Source organism: Diuraphis noxia, unplaced genomic scaffold (assembly GCF_037042655.1).
Source record: "Diuraphis noxia isolate RWA-SAM2 unplaced genomic scaffold, SU_Dnox_SAM2 contig0005, whole genome shotgun sequence".
Classification (NCBI taxonomy): Eukaryota; Metazoa; Arthropoda; class Insecta; order Hemiptera; family Aphididae; genus Diuraphis; species Diuraphis noxia.
In genome coordinates, this window is record NW_028301715.1 from 40,667,529 (window position 1) to 40,692,759 (window position 25,231).

Below are 25,231 nucleotides of genomic sequence, written 5' to 3' on the forward strand. Positions count from 1 at the left end.
AAAGTTACTAAAAAACGAGGGTCTGGATATTTTATCTAAAGATGGCAGAACACCTAAAAATATTTCGTGGACAATATAAAATTTTTATTATCATATATAAAAATTCGTTAAATTATACAAACATTGTTTTAATTGGGTTTGCTTTTAACAATTATTTTGTTAAACAGAGAATGTTGTTAAGTAAATACGTTTTTCCTCGTATAATGCAAATGCATAAAAATGCAATTGAGTGTGTCAGTAAATTACAGATACTTTCGCGTGTAGTTCAATTATAACGATACTATTTAAGCGTGAATCTGAGTAAAAGTAATAAACTAATAGAACTGTTTGTATTTTCAATGGCTGAAAAGAAAAAAAAACATTTAACGCTCAACCAGGCAAGCAACTATGTTCCTATGTATAATATTAAAATAAATATCATTCAGTTAAATTCCAATAACAGAATCATTTGTACTTGTACTAAAATACCTCAATTGATTTTGCGGCATTATATTGTATTTTTTACTATAATTAGTAAAATACGATTTGTTTGGAATTCCAAAAGCGCTGTTATCCTCTGATATGGGGGATAAGCGAAAAAGATCTTTTGATGATAATGGTGACGATCATATCACAAAGCTCTTGAAAATCGACAACACTTTCATAGGTAATTATAGTATAATGTACATATTATATACTTATAACATAATATCAATCATGTTATATGCTGCAGAAAATGTATCTGATGCTGATTCTGAGCACTCGTCCGTGGTGAGCAAATCACGTGATTTTTATGAAGTAAGTACATGAATAAAGTCTAATCATTGGAAAATCTATGACATGTTAGGTATTAATTTATTATTATAGTTTATAGACAATCGGCATCGTTACAAAACATCAGAGGATACGGCTAGTCTCACTTCATTTGAGGTCTTGGATAACAAATCACAAGACTTTGAAAAAAATATGACTTTGTGTGGCCCAGACGGCCCAATATCCGTGCCACCAATATTTTATACTACGCTTTGCAGTATTATCACTCTTCTCAGTCAAGTAAATATCATTTATATATGAAAGTGTAATAATTGAACAGTCTCTGACTTGCTAGATATTGATTTATGATTATAGCTTACAAAAAATCCTCATCATGGAGGTACATCGAAGGACAACAAAAGTGACAACTTATCCACACAAACGGAGAAAGCATCACAAGCCATTGTGAACCAAATTTTACTACATGATACAAATGGACCAGTACTAGAGCCGCAGTTGTTTTGTTCAACAATGTTGTTTATGGTCAGTGAAGTAAGTATCCATCTAAACTAAACATTATAGTCTAATAATTTGTCAATCACTGACGTGCTAAGTATTAATTTATTGTTAAAGCTTATAAAAAGTCCACATCATAGTGGTAGAGATTTGAACATTGAAAGTGATTTACCAACTGAGTACACGGACAGAAAACAACTAGTTGAAGACCATATTATCGTAAAGGATCAATATCCGGTAGCAAACCCAATATTTAATCCTTCGATTTGGTACAGAAACGGTCAAGTAAGTACCCATCTACACATTATAGGCTAATATTTGGACAATCGCTGACGTGCTAAGTATTAATTTTTTGTTAAAGCTTATGGAAAGTCCACATTATAGTGGCAGAGATGTGAACTCTGAAAGTGATTCACCAACTGAGTACACAGACAGAAAACAACTAGTTGAAGACCATATTATCGTAAATGATCAATATCCGGTAGCAAGCCCAATATTTAATCCTTCGATTTGGTACAGAAACGGTCAAGTAAGTACCCATCTACACATTATAGGCTAATATTTGGACAATCGCTGACGTGCTAAGTATTAATTTTTTGTTAAAGCTTATGGAAAGTCCACATTATAGTGGCAGAGATGTGAACTCTGAAAGTGATTCACCAACTGAGTACACAGACAGAAAACAACTAGTTGAAGACCATATTATCGTAAATGATCAATATCCGGTAGCAAGCCCAATATTTAATCCTTCGATTTGGTACAGAAACGGTCAAGTAAGTACCCATCTACACATTATAGGCTAATATTTGGACAATCGCTGACGTGCTAAGTATTAATTTTTTGTTAAAGCTTATGGAAAGTCCACATTATAGTGGCAGAGATGTGAACTCTGAAAGTGATTCACCAACTGAGTACACAGACAGAAAACAACTAGTTGAAGACCATATTATCGTAAAGGATCAATATCCGGTAGCAAGCCCAATATTTAATCCTTCGATTTGGTACAGAAACGGTCAAGTAAGTACCCATCTACACATTATAGGCTAATATTTGGACAATCGCTGACGTGCTAAGTATTAATTTTTTGTTAAAGCTTATGGAAAGTCCACATTATAGTGGCAGAGATGTGAACTCTGAAAGTGATTCACCAACTGAGTACACAGACAGAAAACAACTAGTTGAAGACCATATTATCGTAAATGATCAATATCCGGTAGCAAGCCCAATATTTAATCCTTCGATTTGGTACAGAAACGGTCAAGTAAGTACCCATCTACACATTATAGGCTAATATTTGGACAATCGCTGACGTGCTAAGTATTAATTTTTTGTTAAAGCTTATGGAAAGTCCACATCATAGTGGCAGAGATGTGAACTCTGAAAGTGATTCACCAACTGAGTACACAGACAGAAAACAACTAGTTGAAGACCATATTATCGTAAAGGATCAATATCCGGTAGCAAACACGATATTTAATCCTTCGATTTGGTACAGAAACGGTAAAGTATGTACCCATCTAAATTTTAGAGTCTAATATAATATGGTTTAAGAAGATCTCTGAATTCTAGTTATCAATTTATTATTATAGATTGTAAAATGTCCGCATCGTTGTTGTAAAAGCAAATTATGTTCATTCTGGAAACCCAAAAGCAAATCACAAGCCAATAAAGGCAATATCATGGGAGGTGATGATACGGTTCCAGAGCAGAAATGTTATTCAACACTGAAAGACATGATCGATGATGTAAGTATCCATCTACACATTATAGCCTAATAATTGGACAATCGCTGACGTGCTAAGTATTAATTTTTTGTTAAAGCTTATGGAAAGTCCACATCATAGTGATTAGGGGCACAGATGTGAACGTTAAATGTATTTTTCCAACTGAGTACACAGACAGACTAGTTGAAGATCATATTATTATTAATATTAATTTTTCATAAATATAATAAATTATAAATAATTATAAATGTAATAAAAATTGTGTAATTGTGAAAGACATGATCGATGATGTAAGTATCCATCTACACATTATAGCCTAATAATTGGACAATCGCTGACGTGCTAAGTATTAATTTTTTGTTAAAGCTTATGGAAAGTCCACATCATAGTGATTAGGGGCACAGATGTGAACGTTAAATGTATTTTTCCAACTGAGTACACAGACAGACTAGTTGAAGATCATATTATTATTAATATTAATTTTTCATAAATATAATAAATTATAAATAATTATAAATGTAATAAAAATTGTGTAATTGTGTAAAATCTAATATTATCTAAGTACCTTAGATGCTTGTGATAATTCAGAAATACACTCATTTATCACTGTAGATGTTGGTTCTATGGTTTCTCTAGTACGTTTTTTAATATTACACACTGCTATATTTGCTTCCACTTTAGCAGCGTCAGAGTCGTGAGTGTGATTGTTTATGTGCTTAAGAATAACTAAGTCTGTTATACCAGTATGAACACGAGCCTTACACTCTCGTTTATATCTACATCGCCAAAACCGTTTTAAATTTAAACATTTAAACCATCAGAACTAAAAGCGTCAAATAAATACATAAAACCGTCATTCAAAAAAACTTCACCCATCGCGATTCGAATTAATAATAAACGACATTTTACATGTACATATGTACACTACCACGCAATTTGTATACAACTAACAAGATAATAAGTGTGTATTTTCGTGTATTACAAAATGTGATATAAATGGTTGTAATAACCAATAAGTTTAAAGTTATATATTATACCTATTTTTATTATAGGTGTACCTATTGCCAAAACGATAAAATTTAATCTATAGGTAATAGGCACGTGATAATCAATAATAATCGATAATGTTCGATAATGTTCGCTATGATACGATACCATTAGTTATATTACTAACAAATATAATATCAATGGTTTTATAATTTATAAATAGGTAAACACCTATAAAATATAAACAAGAACTATTAGTTTTTAATTTTTAGTTTTTTTTTTAATTGTATAAATTTTAAATTTAATTTATAATTATTATTATTTTTTTTTTTTGACGTCCAATTTTCCCCGCGTCCAAACAACCACGTCCAAACGGCTACGTCCATTTGTCCCTATTCGACATAATATTATTATAGCTTAAAAATGAGTCCTCGTCCATAGAGACTAGAGAGGCCTGGCCCATTGGGATTTGAAACTTTTACATATTTTATTATATTTGGCATAAAACGATGTAATTTTCAAAACATTTAGAATTTAGATTCATTTTAAAATATAGCCTATCTATACTACAAAACTATTCACGACGTATTCATTTTACACACTTATACACGAAACAAAGTTGAAAGTCAATTACAATATCTAATAAGTAATAAAAATAATTAATACTATAATTTTGTAATATCAATATATCATAATGATTTAATATCGATAACATAATGAATAAAATATTTTTTGTTAAAATTAAATCAACTCACTAATTCGTCACATATAACTAAAAGTAAAATAAATTAATATAATAACAACATAAATATATCATATTATAAAATATTCTTGACAGTAATATTATATATAGTTTGACGGGCGCATGTAAACTCCGCCACAAGTACCTTTTTTTACTGTAAACTCCGCCAGAAAAAAAAAAACAGGTAAAATTGGGTTCATGTAAACTCCGCCACTGAAAAAAATCAGGTAAAATTGAGTTCATGTAAACTCCGCCAGTGAAGAAAATCAAATAGTAGTATAAAATCAATATGATATAGATGATATAGATGTAAACGTATTTAATGTGAGAAGGCACGTGGCAATGCGAGAGCTGTCGCACTGACCAGGTAAAAAAAAAAAACTGGCGGAGTTTACCATAGACCTATTATTACCTTTTTATCTCGACCGATATTCTGGCGGAGTTTACAATCGCCCTCCAAAACGTTTTCGGACCTCGGGTAGCTTTAAGATAAAAATGTAATCGTAATTCATCATAAGTTTTCCTACATTAAACAAAAAAAAATTATCGAAAAGTCATATGAGTTTTTATGAGCGTTTGAAGTTCAAAATTTTACGATTTGAATATTTAAAGGTAAAATAACGATTTATCATCGAATGATTTTCTTATTTATGAACCTACTTATATAATATTAGAAATTTTCACCAAATATTTATTTTAACATTTTATATGGGTGCATAAAATATAATTTCCAAAACATTTAGGATTTTCAAGTTATTTAAACATTCGTATTTTATTTCTGCGATTCTGTTTCGGGTTTCATTCTAAATATATCAATGAACTATTTTTTCTTTTGGTCAATATTCAATAAGCTTGGAGTTCAACACAAAGTTCCTCGTGATTATTTTTTCTAGGAGCTCAAGAATATTAAAGATACACGAACACAAGGCCGTTACTGAAATTTTTAAAAGTAGAAACATTTTAGCGGTTTGGTGAGTGACAAGTGTTCAGTATATATATTTAAAAATGTTGGAAAACTCTTTATGTAATACAAAAATCTCAAGAATTTGATTGTATGGTTTTTGAATATATTTATATTATTTAATCATTTCAAAAAATAAAACTCTAGAAAAATTATTATTAAATTAAAAAGTTAAATGGCATACTTGCAGGTGAATTGCTCTGTATAACATTATAATTCATAGATATCCTTCTAAATATTAAACAAATAATAAACAATTAAATTAAACGTTAAATTTATGTTTTCATTTATAGACAAGTGATTGTGATTCTGTATAGAAACTAGAAAGTTAGATACCGTGTTTAATTGTAATATAAAACATCTATACTTAAAATTAATACCTATTTGATATTTTTAAAATGCAAATCTTTTGTAACCAAAAAAATAATTTTAAACGAAATTTTTAAGAAAGTAAAAACTCAATTGGTACATGGATATTCATTTATACATATTATTATGAAGTGATTATATTCAAACATATCACATTATATAGTGTCTATGTATCACTTTTCGGTCTTATGGTTGTATATTATTCTCGTGGGTATGATTGGATGCAACGACCTTGGCTTAGAACAATCATTTCAGCGATCTGTAAAAAAAAAATCGTTTAATGTTAAATTAATTTGATTTAACATTCTAACATATAGTATCAACACCCATTGACGACGTTTGAATATATAGGCAATATTACGAATGCATAGTTTTAAATCGTATTTACCAATATATTTGGTCCTGTTGACATGACGAAACATATCATATCGGCCATTTCTTCTGCGCTCAGGATATCGGATGGCTTCATTTTATTCTGCGTCATTTTGGCTGCATCGAATATTTCTGTGTCAACAAAACCGGGACTAATGCTCTGCGATGAATAATAAAATATTATTAATGAAACACTGTTATTTACAGGATACCGAGAAAATAAATAATATTGCACTTAAGAAAAATCCTGAAGTTTCACATGTTGCGGTACACCAGCATTATTAAACCGAATGCAGAAATTAGGAGTTGAACCATAGTTCAAGTTTAAAAAAAACATCTGTCGAGTTTTGGCATATCGATATTGGTGTATAAAAATGTATATTTTTGGAGTATACAAATATATATTATACATATGAATATCAAAATTTAAAATACTATACCACTAACCCTAGTACCCTATAATTGAAAAACCATACGTATAACTTCTGAGTGCATATGTCATAGCTCTGTTGTAGATCCGTTTAGTTTTCGACCGAATGCCAATTTTTTTCCTAGTTCAATACATTAATTATGTAGGTCCAGTAATTCTCTATTAGTCTAATATATTTGACTGTTTATCATGAAATTTCTCATCGTCCTAGATTCCTAGCTTTTATTTTTCTGTGCATCATAAACCATAGTTCTTACTTAGTTATTTATACCTATCATTATCTGATTTACAAAATGTTAAAAACTTACTTCTGTAAGTTTAAATGATTATATTGTCAGCCTGAGTTGCGGTAGTAGTGGTGTAGTGGGAGGGGGGAGGGGGGCTAAGAGGGCTATAGCCCTACCCATAGACTGTGTCGACCTTAGAATTTTATCAAGCTTAAATATTAATTTTCTACCATAACAATAATTGAATACAACAATAAATAAATAAATAAATAAATGTATGCCTATACATATAATTGTAAATAGTTAATATAGTGTAAATAAAAAAAATATTGTATTTGTATTTTTTTGTGAGACTTAGCCCCCCCCCCCCCCCCCCAATACACCGTTCCTGGCTACAACACTGTTATCAGAAAAACTTTTATAAAAAAAGACTCTTAGCAAACGAGTCATCCGAACTACTCCATTAATTATTAGAAGACAGTTATAATATTACGCTACAGCATCACGCTGCATATTATAAATTCGAATAAACAATATATACACAAGCACTGAAGCGTGTTACCTCGGTGATATGGTGATATACTGATATATATATAGCATTATAAACGGGCATTGGCGTACCATTAACGGGGTGATAAACCAACCCTAACATTTTTTGGACACGTATTTTTTTCCTGAGATGGTTTTAGGCAGGTTGGTATATGAGTGTGTGCACCACTGACCACTGTTTAAGGGTGAATAAACTCACAGAAGCTTTGATGTGGCCATCCCCGGCAACGGCCAATTCGTGACGGAGGCCTTCGGTCAGCACTCTAAGAGCTTGTTTGGACGCATTGTAAACCTTGTTGCCTGGATTAATTGAGTACGAATGGCCCATTATACTGAAACCGATTGAAATATTATAATATAAATAGAGAAAAACTGATATACTCCGGCCCACGAGAGATCAGTACCGTCACGCGCACGCTGAGAACAACCGTCAGCGACAGAATTTCCCCCGCCATGTGCCGTAATCGTGGCGCACTACACAGGGGATGCGCAGAATTCGACGATTTTTGGTCGAATAGCGGTACTGATCTCTCGTGGGCCGGAGTATAGTATCTATGGTACTATACAGTCGACGAGTGTCAATAGTTTGAAATTCGTTTGGGTTTTCCTTAAAAATTCTAAAATTGTCTATAGTACTGCAATCAGATATTAATATACCTACTGCAATACATAATTTATTTAAGAATAAAACAAAGTTCTATAGAATATATTTTAAATAAACTAGACCCTGAAATGGTCTGAACTGGGAACGTCAGAGCCTGTCGTTTAAATATTGGTGATCATAATTATATATAAATGACTCAAAATTTGATAAAAATGTTCAAAAAATATGATGTATGAACACTATGAACTCAATCATATACATAATCAATCACATGGACAATTATTAAAAAGGCTAATCAATTTTTTACCCTTCAAAGTCCTCGTGTAAAATTATATTTTACATCAAGACTCTGTCGTATAGGTAACATTGAAAACAATAAAAAAATTTAAATTATTATACCTATAGGGAACATGTAAAACGTAGATGTATATATTACATAGTCCATACATCATAATATCGTTGATTATACAATGATAATAGTTGTTATGATTAATGTTATCTACCTGTTGATTTGTATAATATGACCATGAGTAACATTATACTTTTTCATCAATTTATAAGCTTCCTTCGAACAAATTGTAGGTGCTAGTACATTGCAGTCAATTAATTCTTTCCAGTTTTCTGTTAAGCCGTCTAAAAAATACAATTGTGTACGGAAAATGTATTTAAAATAACATAATTTGTACTATATAAAAATATAATGATTAGCAAAGATTATTATGATTTAATTGAAGTATGGAAAATTAAGATGGAGGCAGGAAATATTGGTCGTTCCTTATTAGATATAAAGTAAATGGTATAAATTAGTTTTTTGTGTAGATCGCCGATCCGTTCGACACGCTGAACATTTTGAAACATTATAGATAATTGAATTTGGAGATACATATTATATTTTTCACTTGTTAGGCCGTAATGATTATCTTACCTAAAATTTTAGATATCCTTATTATTCCAGCGTTGTTGATCATAAAATGTATACCACCAATATTTTCGTCAATCCATTTAAAAGCGTTCAATATGTCTGTTTCGTTCGTCAAATCACACTCCATTGGAAAAAACTGACCACTGAAATTTTTTTCTTCCATCGTTTTTTTCATATCCTATAAACAATTTTAAAGGATAATTAAAATTCAGTATTCATATATTATAATAGCAGTATAAGAGGAAAAGTTGAGTATTATTATAAGAGGATCGATATTTATCGAAAAATAAAATCGAAATTCCATGTGTGTAGGTATATATTATATAGCAGGGGTGGCCACTAACCTTTATCTTGGGAGCCTCAAATTTATGAAGCTATTTTGAAGTGAGCCACTTTGTTAAGATAGGTATGTATGTTTATTTAAAACGAAAATATATTTTTGATTTTATAATAAATAAAGCAACATTCATTTTTTACACTACACAGAGCATAATTGTTCATGTAGTAAGATAGTAGGTATTAAGAAATGGGATTTTACTTTTGAGGAGTGTTTTTTATATGTATTTTAATATGAATTAATTTTACTCTAAGCTTAGTTTCAACTTTCAAGAGTCACACGAGACTCACTCGGAAGCCGCATGCGGCTCGCGAGCCTTGTTGTGGCCACCCCTGTTATATAGTTTAAAAATTGAAAATTTTATGTTATCATTCAAACTACATAGTGCGAGCATTTTAATTTTTAAAACGTTTTATTAAATGTAAACGGTTTTAACGCCATCATATAAACACAATAAGTTGTAAAAACGGTTTAAAAAATGTATACCATATTAAAAGTTAAACATATAGGCGTACATTTGGGGAGGGGGATTAGGGGCTAAGCCCTTCAAAAATTGTATAGCCCACTTAATTCGTTTAAGTCTTATTCACTCTTTTCTATAATCTCAGTTTTTTGTTAGAAAAAATAATTCAATTTATCACGTAATTCCTAAGCAGGATAGCTGATAGGTGTATGATTATCTATACTATATGATTATATTATGAACGTTTAAGTTATAGATTTTGTATTGTAATAAAATTAGAAGTGATTGCGCTAGGTCAATAGTATATAGTATAACTACGACGATAACAAGTTATGTAATAATATGTTAATCTTAATTTAGATGTTGATGGTGTGGCCGCAGGGTGAGAACAAATCTCGCTTCGCGGTCTTATTCTAACGTTAGTTATAACTTGGGTTATAAATTAATCTTAGCCCTCTCCTCCACCTCCTTATAGCAAGCTAAATTTACGCCTATGAAGTTTAAACGTTTGCACTATGTAGTTTAAGAATTTAAAACCGATTTAATTTCAAACCGTTTTAACGCCATCATATATTAAAAAGTAGTAATTAACAATTACGGTAACGACCAAAAACGTAGAATAGATGAGACCATAGTTATTTGTTTAAGCCAGAGATTCCCAACCTATATGGTCTGTGAAACATGGTGTGATGGACCGCGAACCATACCAACAAAATTTAAAAATATTACATTTTTCTTTTGGGGTGTAATACAAATACATTTTTTTACATTAGAAATTTGTGATAAATTCTGTATTATATATTATACATTATAATAAAAAAATGTAAAACTTGTACTTAAACTTGAAAAATAATAAACATTACTTTATGCCAGCTGTAAAATTTAATTGTAAATATATATTCATAATATAAATTTTGAAATGTGTGAAAAAATTAATTCTCCTTTATGAGAAAAAAATAGGATTAAAATTAATGATGGTTTGTTATGTACCTATTGAAAGTTCTCTAAGTAGTACGTAGTGTCAAAAAAGTTGGGAACCATTGATTTAAACGAAAGAAATAATGTTCAAAATATGTATAATTGTATAAATACACTGAAATTTATAAATATACAATAAAAAATTTAGGGATTTTGCTATGGGGTCGATGGGTCGTTGATGAAGAAAATATATTAAAATTTAGGTACCTGAAGTCTTTGTAACCTCCTAGCTATTCCCACCACAGTAAGGCCAGCCTTGACTAGCTTAATAGCTGTTGCTGCCCCGATGCCGGCACTAGCTCCTGTGATCACAGCTACACGACCTTTTAAGTGATCCATGTCAGTATGTCACAGAATATGACGTTAGATTCTCCTGCGTTTATATTAAATAAATATTACAGTTAAACTGTGTCTGTGTCAAACTGTAATAGTTTGATCATGTTCGAGAGCAATAATACTGTTATTACATAAGATGTAGAGGAAAAAAAATACTTTACATATTTTTATCTCGTTAGGCCACCTTACGTAAAAAATCAGTTGATGTAAAAATTTTTTTTTGATTAATACACATTTTTATAAAAGTATATATTAGGTCTAATGTAGAATAATATTTTAATACTAACGTAAATTTAAATTATAAATGTATATGTGTATTATTAGGTATATATGTACCTATAGTCTAAAAAATATTATTAATATCGACATTCATTGAATATTTTTTATTTTATTGAACGCAATAGGTTTATCAACCCAGACATACAGAAAAGACCGAGCGCAATTGGTAAACTCCAAACAATATTTAAACATTTTACACTCACAAAAATGTATTTATGCAAAGATCGGGGAATTGTTACTGATCAGTTATAATATTTATGTTATGAGAAGGGAACGGATTTAAATGCATATAAAAAAAAAAACAAGAAACATGCATTTAAAAAATACGATTTAATGCACTAAGAAAATGCTCTTAAAATTATTTTTAACGTGAAAAAAATATTATTATATAAATACTTATTCTAATATCGACTTCTATTTTTTTTTTAACTCTGAATGTTTACTATACACACATAATCAATACTCAAAATAGAAGAACGATGAGGCAAAATAAATAATATTTTATTTTATTCTTTCATAATGAATGTTAGGTAACTAATTTTTTAACAAATTTTATCTATTATATATTCTTATATTAAAATGGCTTGAAGTATAAAAACGCCTTTATAAATATAATATATAATCAAATAATATTAAAATGATGATTATAAAATAAAGGTCTGTAAAAGTATTTTTTTACTTTACGATTTGAAATACACAATCTGTACAACATTGTAGCACAATAAGTATATATGATTTTATAATAGTAGCATACTAGCATGAATATTTTGAAAAGTCACCAATTGGCCATTGGTGACACTTGGCTGGGAATTAACGCTGTATAGACTATAGAGTCTATATAGAACTTGGTTGTTATGTGAAAGTATTAAATGGTAAATAATGTGAATTCATTTAAAAAATTTTGTTTTTATAATGATTTTGAATGTGGTGACAAAAATATGTTTTCATTAATTTTTATTCTTTTTGATAAAATTAATGTTTATTGTTAAAATAATTACCGTCTACTGTATTCTTAGGTAAATACCTACTACACACCTACCAATAATTTTATTTTTACTTTATATTGTTTAATAATAGTTTTGTTCGCTATCTATATTCAATAAATGCTTATTGATTATTGCGATAATGCTGTTAACATAATTATATAATGTAATCTGTAATTTTTTATTGTTTATACATTATATTATTACATAGGCATGCGCAGAGTTTCAAGTCGGGGGCAGCGAATATTTTTACCGGCCCCATACATGGGTATTAAGTTAACATTTTTAAGCTCAAAATCAAAATTTAACCTTTGACCTTTAAATTAAAATATTTTAAACGATAATCATTGGTTAATCATAGATTGTTTTTGCTCAACACCGGTATACCATATCAAAATTAAAAATACATCAAATATCAATAACACATTATTCTTTATTATTACAATACGGTTATAGGTATTATTATGTTATGTTATTATTATATAGTTCGGCCCATACAAATATATTCAAACCATCCAGAGGCAGCAAGAGACTCTTGTATAAATACGCCACTGGCAAGAGTACACCTTGCTGCCCCTGTGCGCACGCCTATGATATTATACATGCAATACGAATACATATTAAATCATACTGCTCGAACTATAAATTTAATGACTATGAATTTAAATACAATACATAACCATATAAGATATATATATATAAATTTATATATTTATATACGTATATAGAATTAATCAAACTCTATCCAAGTCTTTCTCACAGGTGAACGGAGTACCTCAAGGATCTACAATTTCGGTTACGCTTTTCCTTATTGCTATCAACAATATCACTCAGAACATTCCTCCACCTGTCCATTCTACCTTCAACGCGGATGGCTTTAATATTTATTGCCGTAGAAAAAGCTTAGCAACAGTCCAAACCCACCTACAACAAGCCATCAACAATCTTCTTACATGGACCCTGAGATCTGGCTTCACTTTCTCACCAGAAAAATCACAATGCACAGTGTTTACTCGTAAGCGAAATCAAAACTCTAAAAAAATATATATATAGGTAAACATAAAAATGAGTGATTACCAATTAATTAATAATAATACAATTAAAATACTCGTCATTACTCCTTACAATACTTTAATAACTTCAAAATCAAACTCTTTTGGATCCCTGGACATTCTAACATAAAAGAAAACGAACTCGCTGATCTTGTAGCCAAAAATGCTATCACATCTTCACTATCATCGCCCACACAATCATTTCCTCCAGTGACATACGAATGCTCGTAACAAAGAAATGTCAACAAAGGTGGACATCTTATTACACGAAATTAAATCATATAAAACATAACACCGATAATTGAACATTTCCCTTTGAAATTCACAGAAAATTCGAAGTAATAATAACCAGACTAAAAATTGGACACACGAAAATCTCCTACAGTTTCAAAATTTCCAAAGAAGAAACCCCAATTAAAATGCACAATCTGCGGTGTCCAAGTCACCATCAACCACATACTCACGGAATGCCGAATCTACGACAGTACCCGAAGAAGCCACAACCTACCCGAATCGCTATCAGAAACTCTATGCAATCACCCTCAATCCATTACCAATATCATTTAATTCATCACAGCCGCCAGTCTTTATCCAAAATTTAATGTAACTTATAAGTTAGGCTTATAATATATATATACAATTTTTGTAATTTCTATAATATCTGTAATTTATAATTTTCGCACTGTAAACCCAATAACGGGCAATGAACCATATTGCGAGGGTGTTATTAATAAATAATAATAATAATAATAAAAAAATAACCATATAAGTATTATAGGTACATAACATTAAGAATTATTATGAAACTATTCTTAGGAATTAATCAATTTTTTTTTTCCAATAGTTTTGTCTCATATATACCAATGCTAAAAGCATGTAATCCATGTTAATTTCTGTAAATATCAATTTTATTTTATTAATAAATTCATTAACAAGTGTTTTCAATTTTTAGTGAGATACTGAGATCTGGAGTAAAATACAATAATTATAAATAACTACTACATTATATTTTCAAAAGAAGAATTTTGAACAATTACATACCCCATGAATATGTTTACATTACACGAGTAAACGATAATAGGAAATAGGTATTTTTAAAATTATATGCCTATATTGTACATCATATCATATAAGTGCGTATAATTGTGTGCATTATATTTAGATGTATCTACGATCTACGAACCACAATAAACCAGTTTAATATTTAATTGAACACTAACCATATAAATACACGGACAATTTTAATTTAAACAATAAACACCAATTGAGTTATTGAGTGATTATACAAAATAAATAATAATTATTAATACTTATTAATTATAAGTTAATAATAAACATGAGCAACGACCTTAATAAGATAAATTATAATCTGTATCAGTCTTCATTCAATAAGCTGGTTGTTTTTTTGTTCTCCTTAGTAATCCGTAATATCCAAGTATATAGGAGACAACGTAAAAGACCCCTAAAATTATGATATCCGTGTTGAATCGATTAATGTCGTAGCCATAACTTAACAAGACTTCCTTGCCATCGCGTAAACAATTATCGACGTCTAGGCATGCTATAACAAACACATTTCGTATAGAACAATAAATAATTAAAATACTTATACTAGATTGTATGAACAATCGCTAAATATTTAACGAATCAATATAGCGAACTATAATGATCCCTTAAATATGATTTAGTGGCCCATGATTGATCCATTAAATGTATACATTTTTCATGTAACCCGGCAAAATTGTAATGTACAATCAGATAAATATTATAGCAGTAAAGACATCATTTAGGAAAATTCAGAAGATAATTTTTAAGAATGTTAATACAGTCTATACATAACATGTTCAGTATATAGTACAGTATAATTAGCTAAGAAGAATTAAATGTATTATAAATGTAATTCAAAAGATGATCACGAATCACGACTGTCTTAAAAAAAAATGTTTAGAAAGATCAAAATTATATTATCTGTGGTAGAATAGCCACATAGCGACAATCAATATCAAAAACAAATCTGAAAATATATCAAGAGTATGAGGTAGGTTGTATTAGTTGGGATGTAAATTCTTTTATCCTTGTAACTCTGAACTCGTAAATGACGCCCTTAAATTTATTAAAGATATCAATCAAATATAAATTATTGTTTAACATACGAATGATTGTGACGTTTCGCCATTGTAATATAGATAATGTTTCACAGCCCAGAAAAAATATTGAAAAATATTTCATATAATACAATATAAATGGTAATGTTCTAAAACAAAAACAATATTAAGTAATATAAATTTAGCGTATAAAATATCCGTACTGATAGTTAGTGATTAATTATGAAAATACATTATATTTAGTATTAAACAGTGTGTTTGTGTCTTGTGAACTTACCCAAGTGAAATGTAGGCACCACAAAGTGATACAGCAAGATAATCGTACACCAATGAAAATAAAACAATGTTTTCGAATTTTTCGAAAAAAGCTGATAGAACACTACCTATAATCATAATATTAGTATTGTAATTGGTATTAATATATAATATACAATTCATTAATCTGTCTTATAATAAATGTAGACATTCAAATTTCTTATTAAGTGCAAAATTACCATATGATCTACAAATCAACATATTTATCACGAACGTTGTCACAACCATTACCTCCCAGTTAATGCCTACTACCCAAAACACCAAATATGTGTACACCATGGTTTCTAGAGTTGTCCAAATGAACTGTAAACAATTAAATTTCATTATATAGGTATTGAGTATTGAGTGTTAAAACTCTTGAACATTTTTTTCTTACACATACCGTAATAACAATTTGAGAAATATAATACACACTCAACGCATATATATTGTTACTGACTTCTCGATGGACCACTGGAAATTCAGCTTGGTAAGTTATAATAGACGTATAACAATATTGGAAGATAGAATTCGTTATTAGACTGAACCAAAAGCCTTGCCAATTTTGAACAGCTTTGGTATCAAACTTCAGGTCCAGGTATGGCGTAGACAATATGACACCAAGAAACTAAGTATGACATATTATATATTAGGAATGTTAAGTGTATCGGTTTATTTTTCAAGTAATATACACACAACATTTAAATGAATATAGGTCAATATGGATAATATAAATATGTACTGAAATATTAATATACGTTTGATTTTTAAATCTACCAAACATAGGTACTTATGATTTAAAGTTATTACTAGCATTAGCCAACTCATTTAAAAGTTTATATATATATTATAAAATTGTATTTTAATGTATTATCAACAATACATGCAGTAATTACCACTATAGTTCCCAACTCCAGTAGTTTTACTTTGTAATTTCTTAGAAGACATATGATGGATCTGTTTAAAATCAATATTAGCTGTGTAATCCATAATGGTTTTTGTCTAAATAAAAAAAAAATATTGGCAATCAATAACGTGAAAAATATGAATTAGTTAAGTTTAGGAGAAAGTATATAGTAAATTGTAAAAACCAAGAGCGAGCTTATCTGCATTCGGATATACAAAACAATATTGTTAATTTTTTTATCAGTTTATCTTCTATCATTATTTATGAATTTTGCTCTATAGACCATTATAATCTTTTGCAGCTTCTATTAAGTCCCTCCATTTGTCACGGTTATTATTCATTAATATTTGTTAATTTATTAATTTATTTTATTGTAAGCTAAAATATTCACTATCAATTATCATTAAAATAATTTGTACAACCGTACAGGTTATATGTATTATGAAGTATATTTCTAAAATATTGAAGTGAATATATTATCATATTGATTGTTTATTGTTTATTTGAAAAAAACTAAAAATTGAAAAAGGAGTATAACAAACAATAACTTACATTTGTAAATGTTGAGTATAATCCAGTAGTACCTAGAAATAAAAATAAGTAAATATAGAATACAATAATATATAATAATTATAAATCTATAGTAATTATTACTATAACTACAATAATATATAATAATTATAAATCTATAGTAATTATTACTATAACGTAATAAAGTTTTGATTATTTTACTTGGTCATTAAATAAATCATAATTAAGATCCGTTTGTTTGTCCGTTGAAGATATCTTACACATTTCATCAACATTTTTTTTTATTTGTTCACTATCTGAATTCATAATAGAAATCACAAAATCTGCCTTGTTGTACAAATCCGGACATTTGTAATTAAATCTAAATAAAGAGTTACAATACATTTAAGTTAAAAAACAAACAAAATACTTGGCTATCTTACAGAGTCCAAGAAAGGCCATCACAGTGTTACAACCTGAGTAGAGTACCTACATGGTACGTATAATATTATGTACCTATATAGGTAACAAGATTGCTCTGAAAATAAATTAATTTAATTTTACACTGCGATTCTTGGATACTGCATACAATTGTAACTATCATTCCGTAACACCTAACTATTAAGTGTATTAATAAATTAATATATTATGTAATCAATATTATTCACCAACCATGATGAACCATATTTTGTTTTAAAGTGTTTTAGTTGTTTTACTGATTAATACCTACCTAATAACAAATATTATATTTTATTTTGATAAATAGAAAAATGCTAATGAATATACTTGCAATATACATAGTTTTTCTAGAATTCCATTTTTAGTTTTAAGTCCGTATTGATCATCTATGGTTACACACGTTTTAGGTTTTATTTTCAACACTTACATTTCAGTTAAAATTATAGTTTTGTTACTTAAATTTTGAAGTTGAGGCCAATTCTAGTTTTTTTTTTTTTTTTTTTTTTTTTTTTTTTATTAAGAGAAAAGCCTCGATAACGTGACCATTGGCTTATTTTTACATCAAATGACGACTTAAATTAAATTGTACAGTTCAGTATCTTTCAAAAATAAAATTATGTTTTGGGTGGATTTTTCGTCAGGGCCCAGTGCGTCGTGAAGGTGTTCCGGTATGTTGAATTTTTGTCTTGCCTCTTTTGTGTCTAATTCTAGTTTTAACTACCTAGTCAAAATCAATTTTGGCGAACGGTGTTATGATTACTAATATTGTCGATTTAAGACTAAGCAGGCCCGTAGTTACAAGGAGGGAAGGGGTGCAAGAAGGGACGTTGCCCTCCATAAAGCCAATCATTGCCTCCTCTAAAAATATTAAAAATATTTGAAAGGCTTTTAGGTATGTATATGTATTTTATATATTTATATTATTATATATTATAATACCACCCTAATATTTTGTTTGTCCCACCTGAAAATTTGGTCTGGCTACGGGCCTTCGGAGACTAGATTTGACAGATCTCGGGTCTTAATGTTTATTGTAACATACATGTACTCAATATTAGTACCTAGGTATTATACCTATAATAATAATAAATTGATTCGCGAAACTATACTTTTGAAACAGTTGATTGATCATTGGAACAGTTCCCTGATACACCAGTCGTCCATTTGACAGCAAAACGATCTCATCGAACTTGTCGAAAACGCCGGACGCGGGTTGGTGGATGGTGCAAATCACAATTTTACCGGTTCGTGCAATACGTTTTAACGTGTTGACAATGTGCGTGGCTGTATAACTATCCAGGCCCGTGGTTACTTCGTCGCAAAACAGTATCGGAGGGTCGTTCAACAGCTGAACGGCGAGCGCGACTTTCTTACGTTCACCACCGGATAACAACGACAGGGTACTGTCCAGGAATTCGCGCATGCCCAACACAGTGACCGTATAGTTGACGCGAGCCTTTAACGTGGTTTTGGTCGTGCGGCGATCCATTTTTAAATTCGCCTAAAAACAACGGCCCTCTATTTAATAATACACAGGGTTATATTGCAATAGCCGACTGCACAACTAACACAACTAGCATAATATGATATCTAACCTACACTTATTTGCATTCAATAGAAACGACGCACCTTTGGGGGTGAGAGATGGTGTTGTCATCACTCGTTGTTGGATTTTTTTATAAAAAATGCATACCTGCCTACACTTAATTTGTATTTTGTTTATGAAAATATTCACGAAATTTATTTTTACGTAATACAGAAGTTTGACAACATGGACATCGACATTTAAGGGAAGGACATTAGAATAATAAGGTTGAGATTATAATTTTGCCTCGTTGAACTTGAACTACGGATAAGGGCGCCCATGGTTTTTTTTTGATTATATTGCAACATATCCTTCATATGCGATAGAAAGATAAAACATAGTTAATTTATAAATAAATACCATTAAATACAAGTGTTCTAAAGTCGTTAGATGCTCAAAGGTGATATCATGTTGTGGAACAAATCCGGATATTTTAATCATCACATCTTCGGACACCGGACGACCGTTCAATAACAGTTCTCCTTCAAAATTTCCTAAAATTTGTATGGAAACGCTGGCAGTTAGTAAAACGGAAATAAATTTATATAGCTAAACAATAAGCATCATGAGCCCGACAAACCTTTAGTTCTATGGCTTATGGTCGCCATCAAAGTAGTTTTTCCTGAACCACTAAATGTCAAATTAAATTAAAATGTTAAATAATTTAAAAATAAACAATATTCAAGAACACAATATATTATTCACTAACCTTGGGCCCATTATTCCTAGAAGATTTCCACATTGTACATTTCCACTAACTGAAAAAATACATTTAACCATGTACAACACATTGTTATGAAAAAACGAACATTTTCACCTAAAATTTTTTCTACCATTTAGACATGATATACGGGACATCTTCACAGATATTTAAAATATAATTTCACTCTTTAAAGATTCTGTAAAATGTAATTCATGTTTAATGAAGATCTCGAGTAAACCAAAAGTAACTAATGATTTTGAAATAAAAGATATAAGGTCGTTTGGACTACAAGCGCAGGTTAAACAAATACGACAAATAAAAAAAATCATACTATTATCGTATTATTATTGCTTATTTCATGATATTTATAGAATATTATTTTTTTCGGAAAAAATTAGAGAAATAAATTAATTTGGTAATAATAGTTAATAATAATATAGTTAACTTAGTTTAAATGTTTATTTGTTGATATAAGTGTTTTAATTCTTTCTGGGAAAAGTGTTCGAAGTATGTAGGAAGGCAAATATGAGCTTCTGGTGATGGAAAAATGTCTAGGGAAAACATATCCTAATAATGTCAAAGTTAATCATCATTATATTATATGTATACAATATATTTCATTGATTAAAATGAATTACTATATAAGGTATAATATTTTAATTATTTTAAAAATATGAAAAGTTAATGTAATAAGTAGTAAGCAGTAAGCACTATACGTCTATATGCTATACATTGACATAGTGTCATTGTTAAATAATTTTAATTTTTTTGTGCCTTTCAATTTGCGGTCACCTTCCCATACTAACCATTGTACAGTATTTGTTGGCGAGTGATTTTTGATGAAGTAAAATACTTTTGTGTTACATTTTCCACCGAGACGTTCAGTCTTTTCCAGGACAGCACCAATTGGCCATGCTCGTATTTTTTAGGATCTAGGCACTCGTGTAAGCCGTCCCAGTCGTTACACATCTCGTTGTACCGCAAGTTTAACGATTTAGTCTGTAAAGAAAAATCAACGAATTAATGTAGTTTAATAACCGCGAAGTCAGGATTGTACAGTCGATTCCACTTAATAGAGACACCGGTTAATAAGAACAACCGCTTAATCGGGACAATACTTCAATTACGAAAACAAATGTATACTTGTAATATAAAAGTACGCTTATTTGGGCCACGAACCCGAATAATTAGGACATTTTTATTGAGTTTTATATTAAATAATAATAGATCAATAGTCTAACAATCACGACTGACTCGCGTTATCCAAAATTTAAAGGTTAAGTATACTTAGAGCAACACTGATCAATTAGATTATAGAAAAGATTGATGACAATTTACTTCAACCAAAATCAACGGCAACAGATATCTGTAAAAAAATTAATATCCTACAAGCAATTAAATTTATTTCAGACAACTGGTGTGATGTAAGTAGTTAGACAATAAAAAATTGTTTTTGAAAGTGTGGTTTTCTGGAGAAAAGTCATAGCATCGATCAACAGTTGGAATCTAATTCCGAAGAATATGATAACGTAAGAGTACTAAACAACGTAAAATTTGAACAACTAGATTTAAATGTGCAATGCTATGACCAAAATGAATACGTTGATGATGTAATTATGCAATCCATACAAGATCAACATAATTCAGATGAAGACACAGACGAGGAACCAGATCCACCAATCGGACTACTGGAGGCAAAGCAATCTTTGGAAATATTGATATTATTTTTTCTTCAACACGGAAATGAGGGAAGCACAATAAGTGCTTTGGATATTTGTTCGAACTACATTCGTCAACAACCAATATTAAGTAAAAACAAAGTAATATTCATAATTTTTTTAAATAAGATAAAATAGTAAAAATTTTTATAAATATTTAGGTTATAATACTGTTTTTTTATATAATTAGATCATTTTTATACTTGTGTTACTGTAATATGTATTTGTAATAATAAAAACATAAAAAATCGGTTTTTCAATAAATTTATGTTTTTTTTTTTATTTTAGATTATTGGGACAACCGCTTTATTGGGACAAAATAACATACAACCGATGTGTCCCAATAAAGTGGAATCGACTGTATTAATATACATATTATCGCGCTACAGTCGCTACTGTGCTAATATTAAAAGCCGAAAACAAACTCATCTCCGGTGTCTTACACGAACACTCACTTTTTCCATTATGAACATTATGCTGGCGTTTTACGTGGTTTCAGCGGTATGACGGCGTACAAGTGATCGGCTTTCCAACAAAACAAACTGGAGGTTCAAGTTAAGTTCAAGTGTCTACTCCAATAATATTATTATAGAATAAATATATGATAAAACATGTATAAGTACTTGGTACACACTAAACACTCTGCAACTAAATTCGACGGGGTGCGATGAAAAGTGTTGTGATGTTATGCAAATTGCATTATGCAATGCAGATTCGACGAGCGCACACCACCACGTCCATACGTTCCAGGGCTACTGTCGCCGCCCGCCACTGACAACAGTTAATATTCATGATACGATAATATATTATTACATAATAACGATTATTATGTATACACAATAATATTATGCGATTGGTTTATATATCCAAATCGTTTAGACGTACAGGGTTGCAGTTCACACATTATATTATGATAATCGATATTACGTGTAAAACGATATACTTTATATACCTACCTATAGTATAAAACGTTCGAGCAGCTAATGTACCAGCATGGGCCATCTCATTACATTTATAAATTATATACAATATACATGATATCATATTGTTGTGGCACCAGGCGTGTATTTTCGTGTACATTTTTAATGTTTCCATACTCCAGGTTTTGAAAATAACACAGGCTATATAATAGGGTCCGGCGACCGGCATGGAGTCAAATAGCCTATGAATTTATTGAAACCGGTTTATATTGAAAGATTGTTTACCCTCTAGTGTTGTCAGTTGTTATACTGTCTTACTAATGCATAACACTGACAATTTTACAAAGAATCCATATTGACCATATTACTTTGTTAATCTAAGATAAAATTTGACCTATTACATAATTCATAGGAGTCACTAAATTCATTAAAACTCCAATATAATAAACATTGAATATAATTTCATCTATAAAGTAAATATAGCCTTTAGAGACTATGCATTTTATTTAACCTACAGGTGATAATATCATCTATATAGAGTATCAACTCTTAATAGATTTTGATTTCATAATTAGAGTTTGAATCATTGATCATGAATATTTTACCAACTTTTTACAATTTTAAAATTCCCTTTATCGTAAATATTTTTCAATGTTTGCGTTTGTAACTTGTAAGGACCAAAGTAAGGAAAAATGGTCCGATTTAACGTCAGAATAATTATTTTTGATCTCATTATGGTTTTAATATTCCATTATTTGTCTCCATAATCCATATACTATTAACAGCTTCATTACTAGTTCACCAACATAAAAAAGTCGGAATACGGAGATTAAGCCCGTAACCCTTCAAATAATCCAATGCCTTTCAAAAATTAATTTAAAATTTGTAACGTCAGTTTCTTCAAACAACCACGACCAATACAATTTAATCGTACGACACTTACATGCTTATTGTAGATATTATCTTAAAATTTAAACCAAGAAAAAAATAATATGTTTGTCATTCATACATTTTTATATTATTTTTAACGTTCCTGAGCACACTATTTGTTTCTTTCTCTGGACTCACGCGCGTGATAGACAAAATGTATTCATGCAAAATCATTTTTAAATTTATTTTAGAAAACTTGAAGTAATTCAATTATCGTCAATTACAAAAATTATAGAGGGTATAATATTTCGGAAGGCATTGTTTTCTTTAAATATTGTCTCAAATTAATGTAATATACATTTAAATTTACAATAGTTAAGCTTTTATTTTTAAAGTCAAATAATTATATAGTATTATTTTCTAATATTTTTAAAATAGATGATTATGGCAGCGGCGTATTTACGGGGGGCGGGGGGGGATTTGGGAGATTGATCCCCCTTGGTCTTTTTTTTCTATTATTAAAGAATTTACCTATATATAACTAGACACTAAATCGTGTTTAGTATTTTTATATGTTACTTTTATGTGTGATATTAGATGGTTCATCCCCTCCCTATAACAATTCTTAAATACGCCGCTGGATTATGGTTACTTAAAAAAGGTAAAAAATGATTTAACTTATACTTACATGAATACGTTTTCTCTACGTCACACGTGAGACTGAGAGCGAAACAAAATATGAAAAATTGCATTTTAAAAATTAATCAAAAATGGCAAGATGTGATTGAAGATTAATACAATTTTTAAAAACGATGATTTGATTTTGATGACAACATTGACAACGTTTTTGGCCAAGACAGAATTAGTTTGTTTTGCCATAGTTTCAAAGTTAGAGATTAAAACTACTGGATCCGGTCTCTAACTTTACTGTTACACATGAGAAAACTTACAAGAAATGTTTTAAATCTTTATCTAATCCGTCACTGGAATTCTTATTTTTTTTTTTTAAAGATGTGGATGCAGTGAAAGCTGAAATGTACCTTCAATTATCCGCAAGAGTTAACCAATCGATTCATTCTATTTTAGATTCTGATATAATATGCTTCATATAAGTAGTTACTACTCAATTGATTAAGCATTAAAAACTACACATCTTGAAGAGAAAAAAATTGATTCCGAGAATTATTGTTTATTTAAAAAAATTCGGGTTTTGGAAAACTGTTTTTTTTCGAAGATTTTCACCAATATTTTCTTAAAGAAGTTCTGCGAATATAAATATAATATAAAATATCAATAATCAGTATACGTCGCTTTACTAGAATTAATAATTAGGCATGCCACAGGCCCACGGCCCACAATATAATAACATAGGAACTTACATGATTCATGGCTTAAATATTTAAGCCACGGCCCCACGGGTACTGTAAACAAATGAATAAAATAAAATAATACTGTGAACTGTGAAGATATTTCTTCTCTACACCGATGGTCAGAACACAGAACAATAAACAGTAAACACCGTTGGTCAGAATGATGGTTGTCCATTAATTTCTGCCAAGATGAAAACACTGAACACTGATAACAAAATAAGCGATAT

General features: G+C 29.8%; 3 protein-coding genes and 1 long non-coding RNA gene across 13 annotated transcripts; 2 read left to right on the forward strand and 2 right to left on the reverse strand.

The window, feature by feature from the left end:
* On the forward strand, positions 1-4,112 carry LOC149055346 (uncharacterized). 2 transcript variants are annotated; one of them, XM_089229693.1, is made up of 12 exons: positions 154-646; positions 713-777; positions 847-1,032; positions 1,108-1,284; positions 1,366-1,533; positions 1,610-1,777; positions 1,854-2,021; positions 2,098-2,265; positions 2,342-2,509; positions 2,586-2,753; positions 2,838-2,993; positions 3,070-4,112. In XM_089229693.1, the coding sequence occupies exons 1-12, from the start codon at positions 562-564 to the stop codon at positions 3,097-3,099; spliced, it is 1,707 nt and encodes a 568-aa protein (XP_089085819.1). In that variant the 5' UTR covers positions 154-561; the 3' UTR covers positions 3,100-4,112. The 2 variants fall into 2 exon arrangements, with proteins under 2 accessions (XP_089085820.1, XP_089085819.1); XM_089229694.1 differs by lacking the exons at positions 2,838-2,993; positions 3,070-4,112 and having other exon boundaries at positions 1-646; positions 2,597-2,747.
* Positions 4,113-6,124: 2,012 nt separating this feature from the next.
* On the reverse strand, positions 6,125-11,713 carry LOC107173447 (farnesol dehydrogenase-like). Of its 2 annotated transcripts, none has more exons than XM_015523990.2 (7): positions 11,586-11,713; positions 11,121-11,286; positions 9,139-9,313; positions 8,717-8,846; positions 7,809-7,941; positions 6,420-6,563; positions 6,125-6,290 (listed from the first exon to the last, which is right to left on the reverse strand). In XM_015523990.2, the coding sequence occupies exons 2-7, from the start codon at positions 11,250-11,252 to the stop codon at positions 6,231-6,233; spliced, it is 774 nt and encodes a 257-aa protein (XP_015379476.1). In that variant the 5' UTR covers positions 11,253-11,286; positions 11,586-11,713; the 3' UTR covers positions 6,125-6,230. The 2 variants fall into 2 exon arrangements, with proteins under 2 accessions (XP_015379476.1, XP_015379477.1); XM_015523991.2 differs by having other exon boundaries at positions 11,537-11,651.
* Positions 11,714-12,249: 536 nt separating this feature from the next.
* On the forward strand, positions 12,250-14,548 carry LOC149055347 (uncharacterized). Of its 3 annotated transcripts, none has more exons than XR_016191990.1 (3): positions 12,250-12,544; positions 13,274-13,813; positions 13,892-14,548. It is a non-coding gene; the product is annotated as an uncharacterized LOC149055347 (long non-coding RNA). The 3 variants fall into 3 exon arrangements; XR_016191988.1 differs by having other exon boundaries at positions 12,250-12,400; positions 13,274-13,526; XR_016191989.1 differs by having other exon boundaries at positions 13,274-14,548.
* LOC107173449 (protein scarlet-like) lies at positions 14,450-25,169 on the reverse strand. Of its 6 annotated transcripts, none has more exons than XM_089229000.1 (17): positions 25,014-25,169; positions 24,675-24,897; positions 22,801-23,006; positions 22,300-22,615; positions 20,933-21,125; positions 20,133-20,181; positions 20,004-20,053; positions 19,784-19,917; positions 18,948-19,339; positions 17,602-17,761; positions 17,422-17,453; positions 16,859-16,964; positions 16,366-16,590; positions 16,163-16,286; positions 15,946-16,051; positions 15,717-15,817; positions 14,450-15,124 (listed from the first exon to the last, which is right to left on the reverse strand). In XM_089229000.1, the coding sequence occupies exons 4-17, from the start codon at positions 22,315-22,317 to the stop codon at positions 14,949-14,951; spliced, it is 1,866 nt and encodes a 621-aa protein (XP_089085126.1). In that variant the 5' UTR covers positions 22,318-22,615; positions 22,801-23,006; positions 24,675-24,897; positions 25,014-25,169; the 3' UTR covers positions 14,450-14,948. The 6 variants fall into 6 exon arrangements, with proteins under 6 accessions (XP_089085126.1, XP_089085124.1, XP_089085128.1 ...); XM_089228998.1 differs by having other exon boundaries at positions 24,585-24,897; XM_089229002.1 differs by having other exon boundaries at positions 22,300-22,413; positions 22,479-22,615; positions 22,801-24,897.
* Positions 25,170-25,231: the final 62 nt, after the last annotated feature.